General features: G+C 32.5%; 1 protein-coding gene across 1 annotated transcript; it reads right to left on the reverse strand.

Moving 5' to 3' along the window:
• Nucleotides 1–467: 467 nt before the first annotated feature.
• On the reverse strand, nt 468–26,991 carry LOC132715009 (gamma-tubulin complex component 3 homolog). The gene is made up of 23 exons (XM_060697980.1): nt 26,811–26,991; nt 24,020–24,065; nt 23,595–23,656; nt 23,063–23,201; nt 21,448–21,560; nt 20,747–20,821; nt 20,188–20,306; nt 19,658–19,783; nt 16,919–16,987; nt 16,333–16,462; nt 15,674–15,768; nt 15,314–15,385; nt 13,916–14,026; nt 12,938–13,043; nt 12,475–12,602; nt 12,007–12,071; nt 11,117–11,252; nt 10,683–10,751; nt 10,077–10,212; nt 9,670–9,758; nt 8,874–9,005; nt 7,566–7,646; nt 468–4,963 (listed from the first exon to the last, which is right to left on the reverse strand). Exons 1-23 carry the CDS (start codon nt 26,905–26,907, stop codon nt 4,808–4,810), a joined length of 2,352 nt encoding a protein of 783 aa, XP_060553963.1. The 5' UTR covers nt 26,908–26,991; the 3' UTR covers nt 468–4,807.
• Nucleotides 26,992–27,299: the final 308 nt, after the last annotated feature.

Raw genomic sequence — 27,299 nt, forward strand, 5'->3', positions numbered from 1 at the left:
GCAGGTATTAGTTATGCACTCCAGAGCATGTCCATTGATTGGCTTATTTTTGCTGGGGTTTACTTATTGTGACAGCAGAGAAAGGGAAAGCGATAGAAATATGATATTCAGATGCTCGTTCATTGGTTACTTTTTTCTGGGGTTTCATATTTTGACAAGAGGGAACATGTTTTTTTGTTTGACTATGATACAAAAGAGAAAGAACATCAAAACATCGGCGATATGATTAAATACTCAGGGGCTATGCCCCCTTGTACAAATCAGATAGTCTCGTGTTTCAATGCTCTTTCTATTACATAGAGCAGAGTATCTGGCTTGAGGGTTACTTTAACTGAGAGTAACTAGACAGTTCTATTGAGACAAAAGTCCAGTGTTTTTTTTTTCTTGCCTATTTCATACCAATGTATTTGTATTTCTCAGGACTTGTGAGTCACCTAAACATGAGAGAAAGATAACAACAAGACATATCACTCTTAAATAAAATTTATTCAATGCTGGCAGGACGGTGGGATAACAAGTTAGGTGATAACGAGTTAGATTTTATACATGTGTTATATCAGATCTAGGAAGATAAACATTTAAAAAAAAAAAAAAAATACATGTATAATCATTCTATAAGAGTGACCACCACTGAGACTTCTATGCCTTGTATAATGAAGTCTGAAAAATAATTTAAATGTAGACATTTTAAACTCATGTTACAAGATAATAGAACAAATTATGTGAAAATTATCATAATAAAAAGTTTCTTCAATGCATTTTTCAATTGTTGAGAAAAACTTTTTCCCGTCTGACTTATTGTAGTAATTTGTTTGATACACCAGTGCTCTTGGAAATAGAATTAACAAAATACTAAACAGATACAAAATTTCAAAATTAATAAATACTTAACAGTGAATAACAAGTCCTAAACAGTAAATGAATGTTTTCTACTTATTCTACAAATACAAGTCTGCAGCTTTAAAGTTTAATTTGATGTAGCAGGGTTTTTACAGATGTATCTTCATTTGTTTTTGTCGGGCAGATTTTATTAGGACAGCCTCCCATAATGCTAAAGTAATCCATTACTAGTAAAATCCACAAGACCATATACAAGTACAATGTAACTGATCAAGAAACTCCTATAATTTTATAATATACCTTGTCCAATTCAACTAAATATTCAGCCATTAATATTAATGGTATAATGCCAGCAGTGGCATTGCAGATTGCACTTTAGTGTAATGTAGCTTTTTTTTCTGTTAGGTTGTACTAGTGCATGTGTTACATGTATTAAATGTAGAAAAATATGGACAGGTATATAATAAAAGTAGTTACGTTGTGTAATCCGTAATAAACACATCAATATTGACCCTTTAACCTGAATGACAGTGTCTAAAATTATTGAAACTTATTATTATACAAACCTTGAAAATGCTTCTGACCAACAACATAAAGGGGATGTAACATTTAAATTTAACAAGACAAAACAAAAGTTTATCGCAAAACAAGGAAAGTTGTTCTGTACAAATAAATAAACAATTAATGACAAAGTGGGAGTTTTTGAAGACTCGAGATTTCAATATACATTTATTTGAAATACAATTATTAAACGTGAGATTTTTTAACTCTAACCCAGCAAATAAGTATAATGGACTAGTCTGACTTTGAGATTAGACCTGTCCATTGTGTGTTTTAGGGGTATCAGTATCAACATAATTCAGCAGCAGACAATACAGAGCCTGGTCAGACTGTATGGCAGGCTTGTAATAGATCTATAGACTATACTGGTGACACAGGCAAGTCATTACTGGCATGCGAGCAGTTCCCGTACAAAAATCATAGTTACTTAAACATTATTTTTTATTACGCTCATTCACCAAAAATTTTGAATGTTACACATCAATATTCGGCTCGTCACACAAATCATGGAAATTCCATCATGTTCTAAACATAGAATAACCCTTACTTATGAGGCCTTATATGGGGTACCGAAATTAATCCATTATTTTGTATGAAGAGAAGTAGTTCCCGTACATAAAATCTAACCATTATAATTATACAATTTTATTATATCGGACCTATTTTTCATTTACAATTGTTGAACAGACCATTATCTAAAGAGATAAATAGATGTAATTCAGGAAATAGAGCGTAGACTAAACGCGGGTATCTATTACCCGGTACCGTTACCCCAACACATTCTCATGCAATAGCATGCTTGTATGCATGATATTTTACGCATCAAAGCCATAAAATTATTTTATATAGTAATATTGGTCAAAATTCTGATAATTAAACAAGTTTTCATCACATTGCCTACCTATTTGTAAACAGGTGGTATTAGTGGTAAACCCTTTAACAAGCCTCACGTGTAAGTATTTTCGCGCATGCGCGCAAGGACGGAATCCCCCAGAGAAAACAAGGTCACGTTTTGACGACGCACAGGTGAAAGTGATTTAAAATGAGACTTTTTATACGTACTGCCGAAATGACACTTAGATTTTGTCTCGTTTATGTATCTGCTTGATTTGAAATGAATTTTTGAAGAATGCAAGTAAAAATCAAGCGTTTAAATGAAAAATACGGGTACTGCTTCTGTACGGAAACTGCTCGCATGCCAGTACAGCCAATAGAACTGGATTATTTCTATTATCATTAACCAATCATAATAATGTTAACATGGCAAGAGCGAACTGTAACAGTAGTCAATATATCAATATTTTACTAGATAGATTTATAAATCAAAATGACATTAAATCAATCAATTGCTAATCTATAAATGTAAACACATAATTTTTGAAAAAAATATACACAACAGAAATGGAAATGTTACGGGGCTTTGATCATTAGTGGCATTTCTATGTATGATAATTTAAACAGTTTTAAAATATCTATCATTTATAATTGCCGATACAACAGCATTCACTACCTAACAAAAATAAGTTATTATACAATCTTGACAAGCATATAGCTCTAAAACAAATGTCATACATAATACAAATATTATATCCAGTTCAATAAAACTGGAATGTTGTTAATTTCATTGGTCCCATGCTTCAATATGACAGGAAAATTTGAGACATAAAATAACTATAATAAATCACATAAGTAAAAAGCACTTTTTTCCATCATGGTTTTGAATGTTATCCAAAACATTTAGTGTTATGATCAAAATGAGAATCACATTTTCTTCTTTGACCATGCCACATTTGTTCACCTATTACAACACAATAAATCTTGTACACATCTGAATAAATAACGCTTAAAATGTAATTTCTATTCATGACATCACTTGTTCTTCCATGTAATATAACCATTAAGCATTTCTTTACATCACATATGTTCAATTTATAACTTCACAATCACAAGCAGTAAGTAAAGTTAATTTGTGACATCACTTTGAAATTACAGATCAAAAGGTGATTTTAGGCTTAAAAATATCAAGTGATAGTGAGAATCTTGCAATTTTCTGTCATTTTATTTTTTACTTAAACTAAACTCTTAATAAATATGTACATATGGCTAAACTAACTGATATACTTTTGTTTGACATATAAAGCTCACTGCCAGAGATGATCTCTTTGATACAATTAATGACAAAACCATTTAGTTACATTCTATTCCGATTGTTGAAATATATGTCTGCTGAAAAGACTCACAATATTTCCAACTTTGACACTTTTTAACTTTCAACACAATACAAGAGCGATCAGTAATCACATGTGTCGCCTCATGATGGCCAATTTCATGTTGGGACAAATTTTGTGACAGACAGACAGACAGACAGACGGACAGTGCACAACTAGACTAACCACTTTGTACTGATCATTCCTGTAAAATTTGGATAAAATTGCACCAGTAGTTTATGAGGAGTAGTCCGGACAAGCTTTTGCGTATCTGGCAACACACAGAAAAAAACACCTTTTTATCAAAGGGCCATAACTTGGCCAAAAATCATTCAACCGGAAAACCCGTGCAATATGCGCAAGGACTTGAGCTACAGATCAATCCTGTAAAGTTTCATTGAAATTGCATAAGTGGTATAAGAGAAGTAGTCTGGACAAACTTTAAAAATAAAATTTTTTAAAGGGCCATAACTCAAACAAAAATCATTGAACCGGAAAATGCTGACAATATGCACAACTAGACTTGGTACTGATCATTCCTGTAAAGTTTGGATGAAATTGCACCAGTAGTTTATGAGGAGTAGTCCGGACAAGCTTTTGTGTATCTGGCAACACACAGAAAAAGAAACCTTTTTATCAAAGGGCCATAACTCGGCCAAAAATCATTCAACCGGAAAACCCGTGCAATATGCACAAGGACTTGAGCTACAGATCAATCCTGTAAAGTTTCATTGAAATTGCATTAGTGGTATAAGAGAAGTAGTCCGGACAAACTTTAAAATTAAAAATTATTAAAGGACCATAACTCTGACAAAAATCATTGAACCGGAAAATCCTGACAATATGCACAACTAGACTTGGTACTGATCATTCCTGTAAAGTTTGGATGAAATTGCACCAGTAGTTTATGAGGAGTAGTCCGGACAAGTTTTGTGACGGACGGACGGACGGACAGACGGACGGACAGACAGACAGACAGACGGACAGACAGACGACGGAGAAGTGATCCCTATATGTCGCCACTACTCCGTAGAGGCGACACAAAAACGGTGTTTCTCATTTCACATCTATGATCATTTGAATCACACTTAGCTACCATACTAATTCCCTGGCTGCAGATTTAAACATTTAAACCATCAGCAGTCATTTGATTAACAAAATATACATGTCTCAAATAGAACAGAAATTTGTTCAAAGAGCTAAGTCACTTTCTTCCCTGGTCTGTAAGTCAATGGACTGTGCAGCTTTGGTTCCCGGCCTTTATAATGTTCATTAAAGTCTAGACGGAAACTTAGGAACCGTAAACTAACATCCTGGTGGCTGGTTACCATCAGCAAGAATTGTTGTACCATATCCTGTAACATAAAATGGTTCCTGGCTTTCAAGACATGTATAATTTTTGGAAAAAAATATGACAAATTTGAAACAAAATCAGTACATACATGTGCAGAACTTAAGCTCATTGACGTTTTGAGGATAGGAAATTTAATATGGAAACTTTGTAGGTAGATAGATCAAATTGGGTAAGAGAGCAGTGCAAAAGAACTATAACTCTGGATTGCCTAATTTTGGAGTTATTGCCCTTTGTTCATTTTTACACTTTGAACTTTGTCCCGGACCCTAACTCTAAACCATTTAAAAAAGTTTTCAAAAAGAAACTTTTTTAGGTAGATAGATCTCCCTTAAAAAGAAAAAGCAGTGTGAAAGAAACCCTAGCTTGCCTTGCCCTTTTTTGGAAAATTTTTACTTGCAAATGGACCTGCATTGGGCTAACCTCCCCAAAAATAGAAATTTTAAAAATAAAAAGAACTGCTAATTCAAAAATTTTTTTTCCTTTTTCTTTTTAAATATAATTAAGTTTAAAAAATAGAAAAAAATCTAATTTACAATTTTTAAAATTTGGGATTTTTCCCGGTTTTGATTGGGGCAAGACAGGGGAACTTTTTGCTTTGTGGTTGGGGGTTTTCCAGATTTTTTGGAAATTCAACTCTTCTCTTTCTTTCTTCTTCTTCCATTTCTTCTGTCAATCCCCAATCCCCCTAAATTACAAGTACAAGAAATTTATTACCAAATAAATTTCACAGAAGTCCAATAAGTGATAATTTAAATGACAATCAAAATGTATCACTGTAACAAGTTAATTTATTGTGGTTAAGTTGCACTTAACCAGTAATTTTCTTGAGTTATGTTTCAGGTCATATCAACAATATAAACTTTGTAAAGGTCATAATCAAGCAGAACCACTGACCTCCAGCTCATTAAATAACTTTTGTCTTTCAAAAATTAAACTCTTAAAGCTCCGAAACTGTTACTGCAAAATCAGTATTATTTGTGGGGCACTTATTTTCGTGGTTTTAAAGGATAGGTCAATCCCTGAATTTAAGATCCAACTTATTTCATTTCGTCCGCTGTAAGATTATTTTGTATCACATTATTTACATGATAAATAGTCCATGAATTTAAGAATCCATGAAAATGTTCTTTGTGACAAAACCACAAAATTTTATGCCCACTAAATTAAGTAAATTCACAGAAAGTGGTTTAAGTTTGGGTTCCTAATAGCTGAAGCACCACTTTCTTCAGTATAAATTTTTTCTAAAAAGAATTTTCTTTTAAAATTTCCTTTACTTGTTCGTTGTTTTTGGCATCTTTTTGAAATGTTTTTCTGGCCAAATTTTTTTTTTTGTTTCCATTTTGGGGGAAAAAGAGCCTGACTTTTTTTGGAAGTTCCCAAAAATTAGGTAAAAAATTGTTCGCAAAATGTGTCAAAATTTCCCTTTAAAAAATAGAATTGATAAAGGTTTTCAGAACAGCCTAATCAGATTGACATGATGTACAGACTGATTCATAAACTGGTGTCACAGACAACAATGCAAGTCAATAAGGAAAACAGTCAGAATTAAGTGACAATATGTAAATTAAAAGTTCTTCCCCATCTTCCATAAGAGTATTGATACCTAGAGATCAGATGTAAAATTGTGTAAATAACTACAGTCAGAAAATATCTGTTCAAAAATCAAACAATAATATGGGTGCAGTGTAGCAAAAACTGGTTAATATATTAGAAGCTTAAGAAGTGAAAACATTTAAAATACCTCAGCAAGAATATTGATGCCATACTTTCAAAAGAATTTTCCCTACCATTTTATCAAGAATTCGTTGTTTTTTCGCTCAACAAAGGTAATGATCTCTAGATATCAATATACATGTACTATACTATTGATATAGTTAAAAGACTATTCTATAACAAAAATGAAATCAACTAAGTTACAAAAGTTATACTATGTTATTAAATCATCTATGATTAAATATTGAATAAACCAAGCTGTACTAATTCAGTAACTATGGTGCGTGTTTGAAATTATTTTAAAGTTAGTCAACAATGTCAAATGAACAATCTATGATTAAATATTAAATAAACAAACCAATGTTAATACAGTAAGTACTGTGCTTTATCAAAATTATTTACAAGTTAATAAAAAATAGCAAAAAATGTGTAAAATCACTGCAATCTGATGTTAGATAAGAAATCTTGGAATATGAAATATTCAATATGAAATTATTTGCATAATCCCTCTGCCCCCTTCCTTGTGCCTTGTATAAAAAAGTTTTATATCTGCCAAATATATTCATTATTAATATATTCATTATTAAAACAGCAAAAGTAGTGATTGTATATTTTGTTTTTTGAAAATATTCAACTGATTAAGCTGATTTTTACTATTGTTTGTAGAATCTTCATGATTGGATATTAAACCAACATATTCTAATGATGAAAACAAATCTGGCTAGGACATAAAAATTCTACAAGCCAGAATCAATATCAAACAAGCTTTGGCCCACAAATTACACTGAAAACTGTAAAATCAATTTTGTGCACACAATTAAATTTTAACAAGTTAAAAAGATATATTTCAACCAAATCTTAGTGAGGTATCATATTTCCTTTTATAAGTATAACTGTGGAGGAACACATAAACAAATAAAACAAGTGATAAAATGTGTAAATTTTTCAAATAGACTTACAGGGCCCATTCCCTACAACAAGTTTTATCTTCATTATACATATAAACAAATTCATTTTTTCTTAAAGATAAATTCAATTATGCTTTATTACCAGTAAATTGTTAAGCACACTCCTGCCATAAGCATTTTTCATTATGGGAACTTGAGTGAATATAAGCATTTTTCATTATGGGAACTTGAGTGAATTTGAAGAAAATGTGAATATCCTTCAGACATTTATTTGAGTGACCTTCCTTCCTCTACAATATATTAATGAAACACAGTGATCTCCCCTTCCACTGATAAGCTATAATATACCAGCGACTCCACTGAGGATTTTTATGACATGACAGGACAGGACTTTTTTAACAACACAAAACAGGAATATTTTTACAAAACAGGACAGAAATTTTCTGTAAATATTTTTAAACTATTTGATGTTGGTCTGTATCAACAACTTGTGCGCAAATATTTTTCATGTTTCTTTTAAATCTAATTTGTTTAGTAAGCAAACCAACACTGTCAAGAATCATCAATTTAATTATATGAATAGCAGGACTATCAAAAAATGCCAAAATATTTTGTCAAAGACAAAGATAGAAAAGAAAAAAAAAAAGAATAATAGGACAAATCTTCTCTAAAATAATTTGGTGAGAAATAAAATCATTTGCCAAGCCGATAACACACATCCATGTCACGGTGAGATTATTAAACACATGATATGTATATAATATTCAAATAACACGGTATCATACCCATAGTACACAAAACAAAGGAATAGAAATGCAGGTAGAATATACATACATATATACATTAATATACAGTAGGTAAAACACAAATCTTATAAATCTGTACCTAATATAGATACTATAATTACCATTAGTTAACAAAAGACACCATTCCATTCATTTTAAATATCCAAATGACCCAAGTAATTTTTCTGATTAGTTTCAGAAGATTTGAATAAATGGATAAAAGGATAAAATCTTAATAGTTTTCATTGCTTTCCTCCTTGGAGGAACAATGAAGCTATGATTTCATCCCAATTACTTCATATTACTTAATTTATGGCATGATCTTGCAACTAACAATTATTTTTAATATGGTAGACCTGTTTTAAATTCATGAATCTGATTGGTCGAATATTAGCAATAAAGCAATTTGGACCAATGATTGCATTAAATTTCCAGACTGGTTTGAAATTTCTACTTTTTATAAACTTAGTTGTTGACTGGTTAACACATTAAAACCTGTTCATACCCTTGACTGTTCATCTAGGAGACATCTTGTAATGATTGTATCCAGGAAAGTCTCATGTGCTGCAATGACACAGTCTAAATCTTCTGCTTCACGCACTTTACTGAGTAACTCGTGCCAGGAACATTCCAGAACCTGTTATTGAAAGTATGTTTTCATTTTATTTTATCTATAGGCAGTTCAAGTAACAGAAATAGGGTACATTAACAAAATATGTCAAAAAAGAGTAGCTCAAAATGACTGTCTGGTCATTTGACAAATTTTCAGCTTTACTGATGAAGGAAGCCACAAGGTGCCCAACTAGGATCAACATTTCAAACAGCATCTTAGTGGAACTTAGCCTTTGGTATTTTTTGGGGTTTTCCAGCGCACAACTTAAGTCATATTGCACCGAAACAGAAAGATAATTTTGGCTAACCAACTTAAAGCAGTAATAGGGGTCCAAACCAACTCACCTGCTGGAGCTTTATATAAATGCATAGATTTCAGAAATTCAAGCCCATTTCGTCTTCTCTTATGACCACTCAGGGATAAATGGTGGCATGCCTCAACCCTTAAAGACAACCCCTAAGCCACAAAAGCAAGCTAGTTAGTTTAAGGTGGTTAGATTTCCCAAATTGTGTCTGGTGAGAGTAAAACCTATAGTTGTGGTGGACAAGTGACTTAATAATAACTCAAAGCGGATACAATAACATTACTATTTATAATTACGACCTAGAAGTTAATGCACTCCTACCATTAATCAGTACAGATTTTACTTCAAAGCTAACGTAATAGTATTACTATTTATAGAATATACCTCAAAGCTGATGTAATATTGAGTCTGCTGTATAAAATGGACCATCTCACTGCCTAACATGTGACACTGATGTAATATTTCTGACAACTCTGTAAATTAATCAGACAACAATCTGGTATACAACAGGAGATTAAAAAATTGCAAAAATACACAAAACCCAAACATGAGGATTAAAGGTTGTATCAAGGTCTGTTCAAAGGCTATGATCTTAACATAAATGTTAAAAATCTGAAAAAGGTTTGAAGGCAATTTAAGAACTTATTCTTAGCTATATCACGTATTTATGAAAATCTCTTATTAAAAACTATGTTTCTTCAAATGGAAACTTTTACATACAATATATAACTATAAAAGTTTATTTCAGAACTAAAATGTTTATCACTTACAACAATCACAATTAGACATACCTGGAATAACTTGTAACAATTTGGCGTTGAATATTTGATTTTTCCATATCAATGACAGAACATACTCCATACGTTTTGCTCTCCACAGAAAATTAAAAACTCTCAAATACATGATCATACAGTCTGGAGTAAACACCTGAAAATAGTTGTAAATGTTGTTGTTTTTGTTTGTTGTTGGATTTTAAGTCCACCCACACAGTAGAAGTCATATGGCGACTTCCTCTTTTGATCTTCCGTGCAGGCATGAATGGGCACCTGAGCAGACCCACCAACGTTAAGTTAGCTGGATAGCATGAGTTATAAATGTTTTGTTCTTGCTTGCCTTGTGTCTCGTGAATGAAATTTCAAATTTACAAAACCATTTTTTCTATATGCTCTCAAAACTCGAATATGTATGTCCCTTTCAGCAAAATACTTTATCTGACATGAATTTGATGTTTTTAATCCATGGCACATTAATGACCATAAAAAGTTTTTTTCTTTTTTTCTTGTAACTGCAAACATCAATAGAATCTAGGTAAAGAATGATTTTACTATTGTTTCAGATAACTAAAATAAACTTTGATAATTTTCATCATAAATTAAGTACTATTAGAAAATCCTTACAGTTCTGATGGGTCCGTCCACATGGTAGTCCAGACTGAACACGTCCCAACCAGTATCACCTGGTGACACCTGTAATGATTGTAATAACATTGTTGTTACTGATATAATATGATTATTTATAGAAAAGCTCTGAAACTTTTTCAATCACAAGATATATTTCAGTCCTGATGTAACTTTAATTTTTTTTCTACTACATTTTTTTCATATTTTTTTTTTTATTTTTCAATGTCAAATTAAAAGAGATTTATCATCATGTAACAATTCTTAATGCAATATATTCCATTCCCACAAAAAACACAAATAATGACCCTTTATAAAACACCATTTATTCTGAAAAGATGCAACATATAGAGATATAGTAAAACATTAACTCTATAAATATACTTAGAATGTCATTTCTACTTTATAAAACTTTGAATACAGAAAATTCTCACCTCAAGTAATCGTACATCTAATCGTTTCAGTATATCGGAGTCATCAAATTGAGCATTAGTTCCTCGTATAGCAGTTTCTAGTATACCAGTTAGATTGTGCAGGTAAAGATTTGAGGCAGGTTTAGCTAGATCTTCTCTGAAATAACAAACACAGCTCTAAATCAATTGTAATGTGGCAAGATTTGAGATTTCCAAACATTAATCACTCTTCAATATTTCTAAAGCACTAAATTTAGAATGGTTTAGCGTAAGTAGCCATCAGTAAATTCTGAAGAAGTCATTAATTTTGTCTGCTGCTGGCTTAAATAGATCACCCTTGAAACAACATCTCCATGTTTCATCATGTTAAAATCAAAATAAGTCTGCCAAGTCGTCTAAATGTATTGTAGCTGTGCTTTTTTTCCAGAAATATATTTAGGGTACAAAAACAATAAAACTTCCTCTGTGAAATATATATCTCTAATATATTTAGTTTATTAGTTTATACCAACTTATTTTAGTTTGATTGTGTTCGAAGCTATAAGCTTATTGAAACACTCTCAAATCCATTCCAACCAGTACTAAGCAATGAGTGTAAAGTTTTTTGCTCATGAAAACAAGGGCTTGGCCTACGGGGTTTTAACCCATGAAGTCAGCAATCCTTAGATTACTAGTCCGGCACGTTAACCACTCGGCCACGCCACTAATGTATTTGATACTTTATATAAACTAAAGATTCTATCATTTCGGTATTGACCATCTAAGTAAAAACAATGGCTGTCTGTTATTCAGTTGACCAGTTTCCTTTCATAAAACATTGCAGTGAGAGATTTGATTGTACAGAGGTAAGGGTAGAATAATTCAAAGCAAATTAAACTGCCAGGCCAGGAAACCCCAAAAATCATACTTACTCCAGAAGGTCCATTAAATGGCGTATGAAGTCACCTTGTCCAAGAAGCAGGTATCTTCTCATGGCCTGAAAATGTGCAAAGAAAGCACATGAATTTCAAAATTATTGATTTGCGTTATTTTGACAAAATATCTATGTATTTCTAACAAATCAGGCATGATTTCTTTTTAGATATAAACCTGAAGTAAATCATTGTGTAGAAATAAATTTATCTAATACAAAACATTCCCTCTACTACTAAAATTGAATAAGGCCTTGAGGTTATAAACTTTTTTGTAAGAGATCTGTCTTGTATTTCAGGATTTTCATTAGTCAATGCACATTTTGTGCCTGTTTCTGATCAATTGACTTCCCAGGACCTGAGTTTGAGTTTAGGAACATTGGTTATAATTTCAGACCAAGGACAGCCATTATGCTGAATTATTTTTATACAAATTAAAATCAAGCTCTGCACATATGATAAACAAACCTTAAGATGGTCCATGAACTTGTATTTAGCATGGAGTACATCAAGCAGATGTTTACTTGTCTCCTTGTACACTGTATGTATCATATCTAGGAAATTATTACTCAGATCTTGGGTGAACATCCATTCAGCTGCAACATAAATGATGTCAATTATAAATTTGCGTTTGGATGAATAAACATTGTGTGCGTCAGCAATGTATATGGTCTGTTTGTATCAAATAACCATATAATATGTACAAACAAATATTATTGAAATTCATATATTTTGCCAATTTCAAATATCTGAACACAATAAATAATTTTCTGGCTTCAAAGTGAAATAAAATTTTCAGACAAATCTCTTAAACCTCACTATTGCTGTATTATTTAACATTTCTCTGCCTTCCAAATGGTCAATCACTTTGAGCAGTTAATAATGGTTGTCAATGAACCTTCACCTCCATTTATTTGTAATACAAGCCTACCTTGACTCATATCTAGTATTAAAGCGCCTGACTCGGGACTTTTAGTTGGTGATCTGTCTTGACACACTTGTCGGAGATAATTTATAGACTTTCCTGTCAGTAATATCTGAAATTGTAAATACACAGAGGATATTGAATGAGTGTAGGTTCAATACAAGATTTATTGAACCAGTTGAATACAATTATATTATGCCAGCCAGTAATGAACCTACACAAATATTATATTCTATTTATTACATACCCAAAATAAAGTCTGTTTAAAGCAATCATTTTTCATTGACATGCTTATAGTGTAAAGCTTTTATTTAACACATCTTTACATTATGTTTGTATAATGTTAATTACATCACATGAAAAAATATGCACGGCCGTGCTAAACCATTTTTATGGAGATGCAAAATTGGCATTAGTATGGGATAACACTTCATGTTAAGTAATTTAGCTTTCTTCAGGACATAACATTAATAGGATAAGAACTAAAAGAAAAACATATAAGAACATTTCAATTCATCACTCTTAATTTACTTCCAAACACTTTATAGATTATTGAAGATTATAGAAATTCGGCAATAAATAAAAGGTTAAAACCTAGAGGAAAAATTTTGCCAGTCAAATCACACAAGCTTACAAATGAACTGCGTCATGACAAAACCAACTTAATGCGTTTGCGGCCAGCATGAATCCAGACTGCATCCGCGCAGTCTGATCAGGATCCATGCTGTTCGCTATCAGTTTCTCTACTTGTAATAGGGTAGGTAAGCGAACAGCATGAATCCTGATCAGACAATGCGAATGCGCAGGCTGGTCTGGATCCATGCTGGTCGCAAACGCACCATGTTGGTTTTGTCATGGTGTGGCTCAAATGTTAGTGGATACATCTGAAATACATGTATTTCCATAAGAGTAACATTGTTCAAAGTTTTTGAAAATATTTATCCAAATTAACGAAAAAGAATAAAATCGTAGATTATAACTAACCCTTCTAGCTTGATCTGTTGTAATAAATGTAGGTATCATAGATTTTCTCAAGCTGTATTTATCATGCCATAACTTGTCATTCTTCACTGTAGGATCCGCCGCAACAAAAAACTGAAACATACGTACATATATTAGCTTTCACTTACTGCTTACATATGTCTATATGAAAACTGACTTGGCTTTTTTCTAGGTGCACCGGATCATTATGTACAGTTGAAATGATAACTACTCAAATGTCATCTAACTTTCAATACAGATAGCATTAAAATGTCTTGTTGTATTACAAATTTGGTATTTTATAAACAAGATGTTTAAGGAAATAGATATCAATTCTGAGTGCATTGTTGTAGAATAATGCACGGTTTGAGTTCAAATGCGTAGTAATATAATCACGAAGGCCGATAGGCCTGAGTGATTAATTACAAAGCATTTGAACGAAAAACGTGCATTATTATACAATAATCCACAAAGAATTAATATCTTTTTCCATTCTAACACGTCAAGAAAAAATATAATTATTATTATAATGTTGGACTTTATGTTTGGTGGTTAAATTTGTTTTCGCCTCAGAGTTTCCAATAGAAACGTTCTTTAAAGGCTGTTACAGTGGTATGAAAAAAAACTGTCGTTAAATCTCCCGTGTGTAGAAACATTTTGAGAATAACACATTTTGAAAACGTTGATAAAACTTTGTTTATTTTATTTCATTCTATAATTTTTCAAGTGAAATAAAAATTATTAAAAGTGAAATAAATGTAAAACTTAACTCGTTTGCGACATTTAAATAGTGTACTTGATTTGATTGTTTTGCACGTGCTGTTTGGCGCTACATTGTGACGTCAAGTAAACAATACTTTAAACGTCTGTACAGCGTTAACGACTGAATAAAAGACATTGGTGTTTGGATCATTTTCTTAGTTAGACCGTTTTCTTTCATTCTAGATAGTTTTCACAACAAAATTCGACAAAAAATTGTTTTTATTTATCAGATTTTTCAAACAAAATGGCACCCTCAATGTGAAAATATACAGGGAGATAATAAGAACGGTGAGTGCATTGTTGTAGAATAATGCACGCTTCTGGCCTTCTTTGTTGATATAGAAACATTTCAGATAGTGTTAGAATGCGGTTTCTTTCATTTTATACAAGAGAACAGGTATTTGATTCATATTTTCTAATTAACAACACTGTGTAGGTTTCTATAGCACACTTGAGTAGAACCAATTATCCCTTACATGCTTGCTAGCTTGATAGCTTTCTCACATTAAAATTTCTCTGGCAGGATATGCACCATCAGTAGTAATTCAGCTGAAGGGTGATTCTAAACCATTCACTCACTGAAGCCCCAACAAGAAATTATCAAAAAAAAACAGTCAATCAAAGAATAATAACTCGTACCTCATCATGAGTGTCCTCCAACTCCCCATCATGTATCCATCGTAACAGTGTAGCATAAATAGGTTGTGACACCTGAGAAGAATAAACACAATATTCATGTAAATCTCAGATAACAATCTAAAAGTGCAGGAGCTCTTGAATGAATAAAATACACAAGAGAACTGATTAAAATATATATACACATCAATTGAAGTAGACAAATAGACTAAATCAGGACTTGAAATGATTTGACCATAATGCCAAACTAATTCATTGTATCTATGCCTTAAATTTTCTACTTTGGTCATTTAATTGATCAGTTTCTTTTATTTCTCTCATTTTGTTGTTGTTTTTTTTAAAATAAACAATAAAAAATCCTACCATGGTGAGTATATGCTTGATAAGTGATTTAACAAAGGGGTCTCCATGCTGCATGTAGGAATATATTGCTGATGCTAGTGCGCCTCCCTTCTTCCCTGAAACATAGAACATTATGTTAGTGAGACTAATGCATTCATATGGCTGTGATGACTAAAATACTTCAAGCTGTTGTTTAAGATTTAGCAAAATGGCTTACAAATACAAGACCAACTGATAACATTAGTATACAAGGAAGTCACATTACAATCTAGGTCTTATTATTACATTGTAATTGGTCACTATTGCTAACATTTTGATATTCTCTCTCATCAGGACATGTCCGCCAAGCTTATTCATAAAACAAAAGAATTTATCAATTTTGCTCTATCAAACAATTCTGTTTTTTTACATTTGGATTTTTAAGTCAGACAAATCATGTTCAGATCATATTGAGAAGTTTCTGCTTTAATTTTTTATAGGTTGACCCCTGATGGCCTCTTCCTTATTAAAAGTATTATGATAGCTTCACTGACATTCTGTAAATTTTCCTAACTAGCTTCTTAACTTAAAAGAATGTCAGCATCTATGGATTAATGGTTCCCTTAATTTAGAGTCAGCCATATCTATGTACGAGGCACAAAACATAACTTGATAGTCAATAAATAACAATTTTCCAGTACCTTTACAGACATCTACCATGGCAGCAAGACTTTTCAGTCGTATTAAAGGATCAAAGGTCCACACAACAAGTCTTCTTAATGTCACTCCAGCATTACTCATTCCAATACCCTGATCTAGCTCCTCTTGTAACTAATATAGCAAAATACCATACTTAAATTGCATATACATGGTTTACCAAATGTAAAACATTATAATTATATATCATAGATATCTATCAAACAAAATATTTTGTTTATTAAAATTGACCGTCTTAATTTTACATATATCACAATGCGCTTTAAAAGTATATATTAAATCAGGCTGTATGATTCGGAAATAGTAAGCTGTATGTTGAAAAGTTCGTAACGCAAAAACACACAGACTTACTCAGGAATTGAAATTAGTTTGGATTTTCCCAGTTCATACTTGGGTACAAACAAACTATTACAGTTGAAACTTCGAAAGTATGCACAACAGGTTGACTAATCTATTGTATACGATAGTGTACCATGAAGTTATAACAATTTAAATTTCTCTTTATCAGGGGATTAGCTTGGAAAAAACCCACATTTGCCGAGTTTCAGATAACAACTATTATCACCATACCTGAGATTCTAATACAGCTATGAGTCTGTAATATTCTGTCAACTCTTGTTGTAATGCAGCACAAAAACTCTGAAAATTGAAGTAAATTGATGATGATGATGATTTTACTTTTGTCACATTTACCTAATCTTTGTCATGTTCATAGAAATATTATATTCTAAATTGAAACCTTAAAGCAATAAAAGTTTAAAAATATATTTGCTTGCTTTCAATTGTTAGATAGATTTCTTTCCTTCTTTTTTGAATGGGTTTTATGTTGCACTAGCACAGTATAGGTCAAGTGGCGACTTTCCAGCTTACTAAAGTAACTTGTGTAAGAATACCTCAGGTGCCCCTTTGTGAATTATGCAAGGCACAAACAGGCACTCGAGTAGAACCACTGACATTCTGTAAGCTTTCTTACATGATAAATCTGAAGAAGCTGGTATGGTTTGAACCTAGAGTGATGAGATGCAAGTACATTTTATTACATGTATATTTTCTACACTTTGATGTGGTTTTCAATTTCAATAAACAATGTCAAAATGTAGCATATTAAATCTTTAAACAAAAGCTGTTGGTAGGAAAGCATGATCAATTTTTCTCAGTATTTGAATGTAAAACAAGAGCCTGTATAAGTAGAATTGGCCTTGGAAAGTGACCTCCTACTTATTATGCTTTCAAATAAGTGTGTAAAGTTTCAAGCTATTCCCGTCATTAGTTTTGGAGATACCAAACTTGTTAGCAAAAACTGAACCAAAGTGTGTCGGTGATGCCTTGGTGAGTAGCTCACCTTATTCTTCAATACCTCTAGCTTAAAACAGAGAAAGCTGTGAAATAGACTGAAATATACAAGAATTTCACAAGCCAATGATGAATGTCCATGTTTTACCTAATACGAGGGTTGTCCAAAAAATTCGTGCACTACAGTTATTGTCTTGAGAGTTATTGATAAAAAGGCATGAATTATATATCACTTGAAAGGGAAATCTGTCTAAAATAAGAAATCAAAAGAAAAAGCCATGTAACCGACGTGTCCTGAAAAAGATTCGCCATACCGTTACCTTAGTAACGTAATACCGGCGCACGGCAAAATTTGGGTTAGTTCATTAATCTAATGCATCACATAATCCTTTAAATACTACATATAAACGTCAAAATTCATAGAAAAGTGTGCATACGTATTCCTGAAGTCAGTAGAAAAAATAAAGTCATTTATCATATTGTAACAGCCGTGAACAAATATTTCCGTGTGGTTGTCAATACTGTCATAGCATGAAAATGTCAGTCGCTAAACGTCTTGAAATATGGACGATCATTAAATTTTGTGCAATTATTGGAAAAACACCAACAGATACCTACAAAGAACTTAACAAGAGCACCGCTAGGCGGAGCATTATATGCCCGAAAGTGATTTTTTTTTTTTAGTAAAGATGAAGCATTTGTAAGACATGGGAGTAAAAGTATTACCTCCTTCAAATAACAATCCTCCTTTGAGGTTTCAATATTGTGGTCCAAATGGAACTTTAAGTTATGCCCCAGAAACTGTTTTCAATTCTAAGGTAAAAGTGACCTTGACCTTTGACCTTGTGACCCCAAAATCATTAGGGGTCTTCTACCCAATATGGACAATCATACTATGAAGTTTAAACACAGTAGGCCAAATGGAACTTAAGTTATGCTCCGGAAACTGTTTTCAGTTTTAAGGTCATAGTGACCTTTGACCTTGTGACCCCAAAATCAATAGGGGTCTTCTACCCAATATGAACAATCATCCTATGAAGTTTGAACACTGTGGGCCAAATGGAACTTAAGTTATGCTCCGGAAACTGTTTTCAGTTTTAAGGTCATAGTGACCTTGACCTTGTGACCCCAAAATCAATAGGGGTCTTCTACCCAATATGGACAATCATCCTATGAAGTTTGAACACTGTAGACCAAATGGAACATAAGTTATGCTCCGGAAACTGTTTTCAGTTTTAAGGTCAAAGTGACCTTGACCTTTGACCTTATGACCCCAAAATCAATAGGGGTCTTCTACCCAATATGGATAATCATCCTATGAAGTTTGAATATTGTGGGCCAAATGGAACTTAAGTTATGCTCCGGAAACCAAATTGCTAACGGACGGACGGACAGACGGACGGACAGACGCCAGGGGGTATAACATAATATGTCCGAAATTCTTTCGGGCATATAAAAAGCAAGCGGGGTCAGTTTAGTGTCACGAAGGCTGGTTTATAAATGGCACAAACGCTCTGTAGTAGGGAGAGGGTCGGTAGACGATGACAACCGATCAGAAAGACGTCAGTCCGTAATGCCGGCGCATGTGCAGGGTTGTCCAATATATTCATATACTGGTGGAATATGTTGCATGTAGGTTGCATAAGAACAATAAAATTACAAAATACTTAGCATCAGCCATTCCTCTATTGACAGTAAACAAGTTATGACATAAAAAGCAAATGCCACTTTAAACACAAAGCAACAACAATTAATACAATCAAAGCAATGAACTAACACTTTTTTGTCGTGCGCCGGTATTACGTTACTAAGGTTACTGTATGATGATTCTTTTCCACGACACGCCGGTTACACAGATTTTTCTTTTGTTTTCTTATTTAAGACAGATTTTTCTTCCAAGTGATATATAATTCATGTTTTTCTACCAATAACTCTCACGATAATAACTGTAGTGCACGGATATTTTGGACAACCCTCGTACAAGTTTAGACATTTGGTCAAATTAGATCACCGTACCTGTCCAACAAGTCCAAAAGTTTTATCTGCACTTCTTGTTTCCACATAATTCTTCACTTTGTTAAATAACCAGCCACATTCTGCCAGCTTACTAACAAGCTGTCGTATTGCTTTCGGTATCCCAGCCTAAAAGTTGTGAAAAACTTTCATTTTCCACACATGCTATCAACAATTTACCTTTATTATCATAAAGCATGTTTTAAACTTAACCGTAGAATGAAGACAAAGAAGTCCACACTATTAACATTTTGTACATCTAGTACAACTAAACATTTCAAGATGAATGGCTAGCACCCATATCTATGACTTTGCCCTCTTAAAATGACATACTAACAACAGTCAGGAGCAATTAGTTTTAATCAATTATTATTACATGTATTATACCTCCTTTACTGCTCTAAAAATAGTCAAGTACTTCCATAAATATCATGGTTATCAAATAAACAAATATTGTCAATGAATGATATATCTATAATATCATAATAATTAAATGAAATATTCAAGCTCATGAAATATAAATCTTTACCAACCTGGCCATCAACTTTGTATGCATCTTTTGAAGCATCAAACTTGATCCATTTTCCTTCTATACCTTGGAAAACATACACCAAATCTTTCACAAGCTCAGATTCTGGTATTTCAAAACTAGCTGAAATTTTTAATATTTTTTTTATTAACTTACATTGAATATACACAAGATATGTTTAAAATTCAAAGTTTATAACAGAACTAAATTAAAGATACTCTCATAGATAACTGAGAAATGGCACTGATGCATAAATATCCTTGATAAATTGCTGAAATTACTAATAAGAAATATGCACATAGTACAAATATTAGTTGATTAATCATTTCGCATTAAAATCATTCAAAAGACCACTGATAGCGTTAATAACCATTTTTAATATTGAATAAGCATACATTTAGAAGAAAGCACTTACAAATTTCATGATGTATACTTAACCTGTTCTATGACAATTTTGAGGCATTTTGTTCCTGAAGTATTACAGCAAAAAAGTGGACATTACTGATGAGCTCTCATAATTGCAACATTATAAACCTTAAATATATCAGGTAGTTAATACATACTATTTTCTCCCTGTACCTTGATAACCCCAGCAGAATGACCACGCCCACTTCTTGGCACCAGGGCTGTATCTGACCCTGTAATAAACCAACATAAAAATTCATTCATTTTGTCAATAATCATGAAATGTACTTTCTACAGTGAAACTTCTATTAATAGTTCATACACAGGGTTTTTATTTTATATGAGGCAACAGATGTGCTTACTAAAACCACTGATTTTGCCAAGGGTCTGGGGAGGGGGGATATTTTAATCTGCAGACTGAAAAGACAACCAATTTTAACAGCATTTCAACAGATGATACTGATCACCATCTGTTAATATGGTAAGTCTGCATACAAGTAACGTTTAATGAGGTTTTCTAACACAAAACTGTCTTTTTAGTTAATTCTAATCTGCATGCTCAATAGGAAGAATTTTTTCTTGACATAAACAGATTTTATATAGTAGTTTGTGTGGGTATTTCAACATCAAAATTGACAATGATAACATGGAAATCTTATCACAATAATCCATATTATTACATAGTATCACTTATAAACATGATAGACTAACCTTGAAAATCATTGACTTGTGCTATGATGGCCACATGTTACTTAAAGTACCAACAGTTAACACTAGTTTACTTATTTAATGAGTCCTTTTATATTTATTTATTAATCTACATTGAATATTTGTGACAATGATTATTGTCTTGATATACCTGGATCATTTCTGGATATAGCCCCCACTAATCGGGATACTGGTCCATGTCTGTGTGCTCTTTCACCATTTACTGCCTCAAATGTTGTACTTGTAAAATAAAACACATTTAACCTAATTAGACAGGTATTTACTAAAATTTCATTTCATTCATTTTTTCACTTCACCATCTGGATGGGAGTAACTTTAATGACCACAAACTTGTTTCTAGATTCATTTTTGCATTTACTGGCCATGATTTTAAGATTCAGCTAGTCTCTGTTCTTCTTTGAAATAAATATAAACTGATTCTTTTATATGCAAACAAGAAGCAACTCAAAAGGACCTTCTTTTTAATGTCTTACACAACAACAAATAATGCGTTTATAGGAAATGTCCATACAAAAAAGAAATTTTTACACGTAAATAAAACCTTGGGTAAAAATATTTGGACAGGGTAGGGTCGTACTTCTACTCCACTATGGAACCGAAACCACACTAGCTTGATTATTTGACATCTGTGTTTATGCTACTGGCCGAATCAGATTGGGTACTCATGGCCGACTATGGGCTGCCTATTGAACGGTGTGGAGTTTGCAAATTGAAACCTCCCCAAATAATGACGCCAGCCCTATGTGGGAAAATTTATACCCAAAAATCTTTAAAAGCATGTAAACTGGCTATAATAAAAAAAGGCGATCCTGTAAGTTTACTTTTATTTTAACTAGGGTTTCATCCACAACACACATAAATGGCCAAAATTATTGAGCTTAGAAAATGGCAAAAGGATAATGTAGTAAAAAATTATTTAGGGACAAAAGGGGGGCCCCGATATAATAAAAAACACTCCCAGACACTAAGACCCGAAAGTCAAATTGTTTTAAAATCTAAAAGGGCAAATACAAAACAAAATTTAAGGTGGGAAAAAAGAGCTTTCCCTACAATTTCAACCAATTTTTTATCATTAAAAAACACCTTTTGCCTTGAAAAAAGAAAAACAAAACCCTTGGGGGTTTCAAAGGATATGTTCAGGGTTTTTTTCAATTTTTTTAAAGGGGAATTTAAATAGAAAAAAAAAAAACATACAAAAACTACTTTTCCCCCAAACTTTTGCAATTTTTTTTCACCTCACTTAATGAAGAAGCAAGTAAAAAATTTCCCCTCTGTTTTTTACTAAACCCCGAAAATAAAAAATACCCAATACTGGAAAAAACTTTATTTAAATTTTTTCAGTTTTCAACAAAATTTTATAAGCAAATAAAAAACACCCCAGAAAATGCAAAAATATTTTAATACTCTATGTCAACTAAAGGAAGTCTATATTTACTAAATTATGTGCGTTATATAATAAACTAGTCTTACTTTAACAATTATTTAGAAATTTTATCACAGAAACTTTTTTGAAATTTTGATATGGCAGTGTTGTTATCACTAGTTATCTAAGGATCGCTAGCTGTGTAGGTTCAATGATGATTTCTGTACTTTAATAATAAGTTAAAAACTCTCCATTAACTAACTGGAAACACAAATCATATCCTTACAAACATATTCTTAGGATAATTCATAATCAATTGCAGATGGAGTGGGCATTTGAATATTTACACTAAATGACTTCATTAGATGATTCAGATTAATGAATGAATGAATGAATAAATGGAACATAACTGAAAACAGAATGTGGGATTTTATAATTGAATGTAGTTCTAACCTGAGATTGTAACTTCCTGTGTAGCTCTGTAAATGTGATCGCATCTTTCTCTCTGCCTCGACGTACCACTGAAAATACGATGATGATGACAGCATTTGAATGTGCTCATGAAACGATTTTTGTTTTCATATAAATTCTTGCCAATATATAATGTCAAGCTTTGGCAAAATAATGCCTTTCCTTCCCCCCAAAAAATTACCTTACAGATATATATTTACTTATATTACAATAAAGTATGATGAAGCACCATAATAAAAAGATTATTACTTCAACAAACTTTATTACTTTCACAACTCTTATTTCATCAAATAACCAGAGCTTTTACATTTGCATCTGTTTATATGGGAATGTGATGAAATAATGGTATAAATTCTTATATCCGAGATTTACAAAATCCTGTAGCATGTATCACCATAAAGTTTACTTTGCTGAATCTAAAAGTAATTAATCCTTATTCTTACATCTTCGTCTTATTCTTTCCGAGACTTGGAATTCATCACTTTCAGCTGGTGTACTGCAGTTACTGAAATGATGAGGAAATTTCCCATTAAATCAAGGGTTGTTTACATCAAAATGAAATCTATACAGAATTTTAAAGTGGCTTAATGCTTAGTTTTATGTTATTTAATAAATTAATGAATAATCTTTATAGTTTTTTTTTTGTTCTACATCTACATTTTACTGTTTCAAAATTGTTTCATGCTCACACATAAATTCTTGACTTAAATCAGTGTTCTCGGACATTTAAAGTTTAGGCCAAGTGATGAGTGTCAGTAAAATTTGACTAGTTTTGGTAGTGGTAAAAATTTTGAAAAGAAAAAGATTTATTGCTTAAATGTTTATCAGTTTGTAGTTTGTTAAATAAATCACTGTTAAACTTGTATACCTCCCTAACACTGTATAGGCTCGCTGCAAATATGGTTGCACATCACCTGAAATTTTACAACAGATTACATCAATACATGTATATATTTAATGAATTTTGGAAGATATACACAGACCTTTCATTGGTTCTCACTCAAGGCAATAAGGAATGAAAGGTCCCGATACACCGGCATTTTCATGTGACCAGAGTTTCCAAAATGTCTTGGCCGAAGCAGATTTCTGCCCTCAGACAGATTTGAAGAATTTGTTCGAAACAGACGAATGTAGAGCGCTTCACTACTATTTGCACAGGTAGGTAATAGAAACTATGTTGTGTTATTGTTTGCATGTGTTTATTTGTACCTCCCACTTTTAAAATTGATGTTTTTACCCGTAGAATTTGGTGTTGCTACATCTCGTTTGACTAAGCAATTTTGTGACAGAAGTTAACGGTTTGGAATAAATATCTTACAGTGGGTTAAGGGAATCAGAATAGAGTTAGTGTTTATCCATTGTGGATTGAATAAGCTATGCAACGCAGTATAGTTTGTGGAAATTTTTTATTTAATTAGAGGAAAATCTTGCATGAATTTGTGGGTGGTCGAAAATTCTCTACTTAGTAAGTAATGCTCCTTGTCTATATTTTTACGCGGAAAGTCCGAATGGGGTCGAAGGCCCCACGAAGGGTTGTAGTGCTCTTAGATAACATGTATGACGCGTATCAATTCAAATGAAATCAAATTAAAAGTAAATGAAAATTTCAAAAAAATATATATCCTATACCTAATGAGCTGTGGGTAACTGAGCGCCGCCATTTTGAAATCCTTTTGAGCTAAATAAAGATATCACAGCACCTTTAATGAGCGTCTACATAATTCAGACTATTGCTAGCAGACGCATGCTTAATAACACTTCGGGTGAAAGAATGATGTACAAAATCAGAAAATAAACATTCATTTCATTTTATAAGAACTATAGTATCAATGATAAATGTAAAAAGTTTCTTTTAAACCCTTTTTGATAAATTAGCACATTAAAAATAATGTAAAAACAACATATGTGATTAGAGATTAACAGAAAATGGCGGACAGGATTTTCCAAACGCGGATGCATGCACAATGGTCCCTCTTCCGATGATAGGTTGAACAACACCAATTTATTCGTTTCTGTTTACAGTACAAAATACCTGCATTTACTTATTAACGAATTGCATGATAGATCTGGTTAACATGTACACTAAACATGTTATGCTTAAATCATAAATCATAAGAGCTTTCCGCACGATAGGACCTAAGGTAGCACCTAATTTCATATTATAAGGTTATGACTTAAATCTCATTTAAAGGTCACCATCAAGCAGTATATACCATCCCAACATTGTGTGGGACCCCTGTGTGTTTTACACTAAAAAAACTTAAGGCAGAATAAGGTTTTTCAAATTGAGAGATCCAGTTCAAATTGAAAGACGCTTGACAAATGGATGAGGTGCCTTATCCAATTTTTATTTTGGTGGGGCCTGGGTTAACTAAACCATGCTTAGCTTAAGGTCTTCAGCGTACCCGTTTATATACTATGACATGACGTGAACTCTGAAGATAACCCCGTAGGGAAAGTCAACCAATAATCGTGCCTGGAATCTGACACGCTCGTATTTATTCATCGAACATGCCATGAAGTAAAGTGAAGCATACCTTGATAAAACTATATATAATCTGTTGATAAGCCAAGGATGGACAAATAAAAATCTTATTACGAACATAAACTACCTAATAGTTTCCGACAGGTAAAAATTTCGGCACTTGGCTGCCATATTGCCAAAATGTTTGACCACGTGATTACGAGATTGACCTTTATGAACACATGTACCTCCAATATTTTTATAAATTACTTTTTTTAAAGATATTGAAAAGGGTGATTTACTGACTTTTATATTCAATAAAATCATATTTAAGTACTAAAAAATTAATGAAAATAAATAAAAACATTATCTTGAATAAAAATATCGAAATCATGTCAACAAAATGTTCTAAATATAGTACACGACTCTATTCAAATCTGTTCCCGCTAATGACGTCATACGAGGTCTCGCGTGGCACCTGAATGTCATGGCCAACTAGTCGGGTAAATTGATGTTTTACAGTTAAATAGGCAATTTTAATGACAGTATTAATATGGGGAAGTCAAAGACTGGGCCTGCGAAGCGGGTCCGGGCTTTGGCTTGCCCGGCTATAGACTACACGTGTATATTTAAAAGAAAATCAAATAAAAAAACAATTCAAAAATACATAGAATTCTATACCTATCAATGAAATTTTCAGTGTCAGTTCTAGTCGGGCGCCGCCATTTACAATGCTACTCAATGATAATAGGCGTGGTATTCCGATAACGGAACAAATCTCAACTTTTCGGATTAATAATAATCGCCGAGTGTTCCGAGTGAAAACGGAAGCGATGCATGAAATACCGAATGACACCTTTTAAACGGAAAGAATGAAAATAAATTTTTAACGACTTCCCCGCTCATAGGCTTTGCCTGATACTTTAATTGGTATAGAACGATATTAAAATAATTGTTTTATCGTAAAATGCACAAGAATTGATTGGGTCAAGTGTATTTGCAAGTGAAAAACAAGAATAAATCTACTTATGTTATTCTGGTTAGGTTTCGTAACGGGTCTAATCAAAAACTTTAATGCCGCATCAGATGAAAAACAAAAATGTTAAAAAGCGGCTTATAAAGTTTTGGAAGCCAGAACTAAACCATGCTAAGCTATTGGTAACTGACCAGGTTACGGTATTCTCAAGTTACTTACCCTCTGACAAGCCTGTTACTTTACAACATAGTTTCCGAAGAAGAAGTTGCGCTGTCCCTGAATCGCCACCTCCACGACTTGACGGTCTAGAATTCATCTTTAATTAATTGTTTTGAAAGTTCTAAAAATTTGACATTTTTGTTTGCCGCCGCGCAGAGCTGTGTGCGCATATTTATGTAGAGCTACAAAATGAACCCGATCAGAGTTGTATTCGAATTAAGATTACTGCCCGACATTAAAGTAAATGTGCGATACTTAAAAAGGCCTGTATAATAGCGCCTTTTACACCTGCATGTCTGCTACCCGAATGTTACAGTCACATTATTTATTGTAAATTTAACTAACTTACAATTGGTGATAAATATAAACTTCATAGGACTGTAAAATAAATTCACTTGGAGTTACTGTCTTTATTGGTTCTTACAAAATCCATTCTTAAAACAAAGCAATTCAGCAATATTTAAACCCCGACGTTCTTTCAAACGTTCA

The sequence above is a fragment of the Ruditapes philippinarum genome, unplaced genomic scaffold (genome assembly GCF_026571515.1).
Source record: "Ruditapes philippinarum isolate M1 unplaced genomic scaffold, ASM2657151v2 ctg173_1_1_1_1, whole genome shotgun sequence".
NCBI lineage: Eukaryota > Metazoa > Mollusca > Bivalvia > Venerida > Veneridae > Ruditapes > Ruditapes philippinarum.

Excerpts from the sequence above, each read along its gene's own strand:
- LOC132715009 (XM_060697980.1), bottom strand. The coding sequence starts at position 26,907 with ATGAATTCTAGACCGTCAAGTCGTGGAGGTGGCGATTCAGGGACAGCG. Across the intron at positions 15,386-15,673 it reads TCAAGCATATACTCACCATG|GTGTCACAACCTATTTATGC; the intron begins GTAGGATTTTTT and ends TATTCTTCTCAG. Across the intron at positions 10,213-10,682 it reads TGGACGGACCCATCAGAACT|GTGTTTACTCCAGACTGTAT; the intron begins GTAAGGATTTTC and ends AACTATTTTCAG.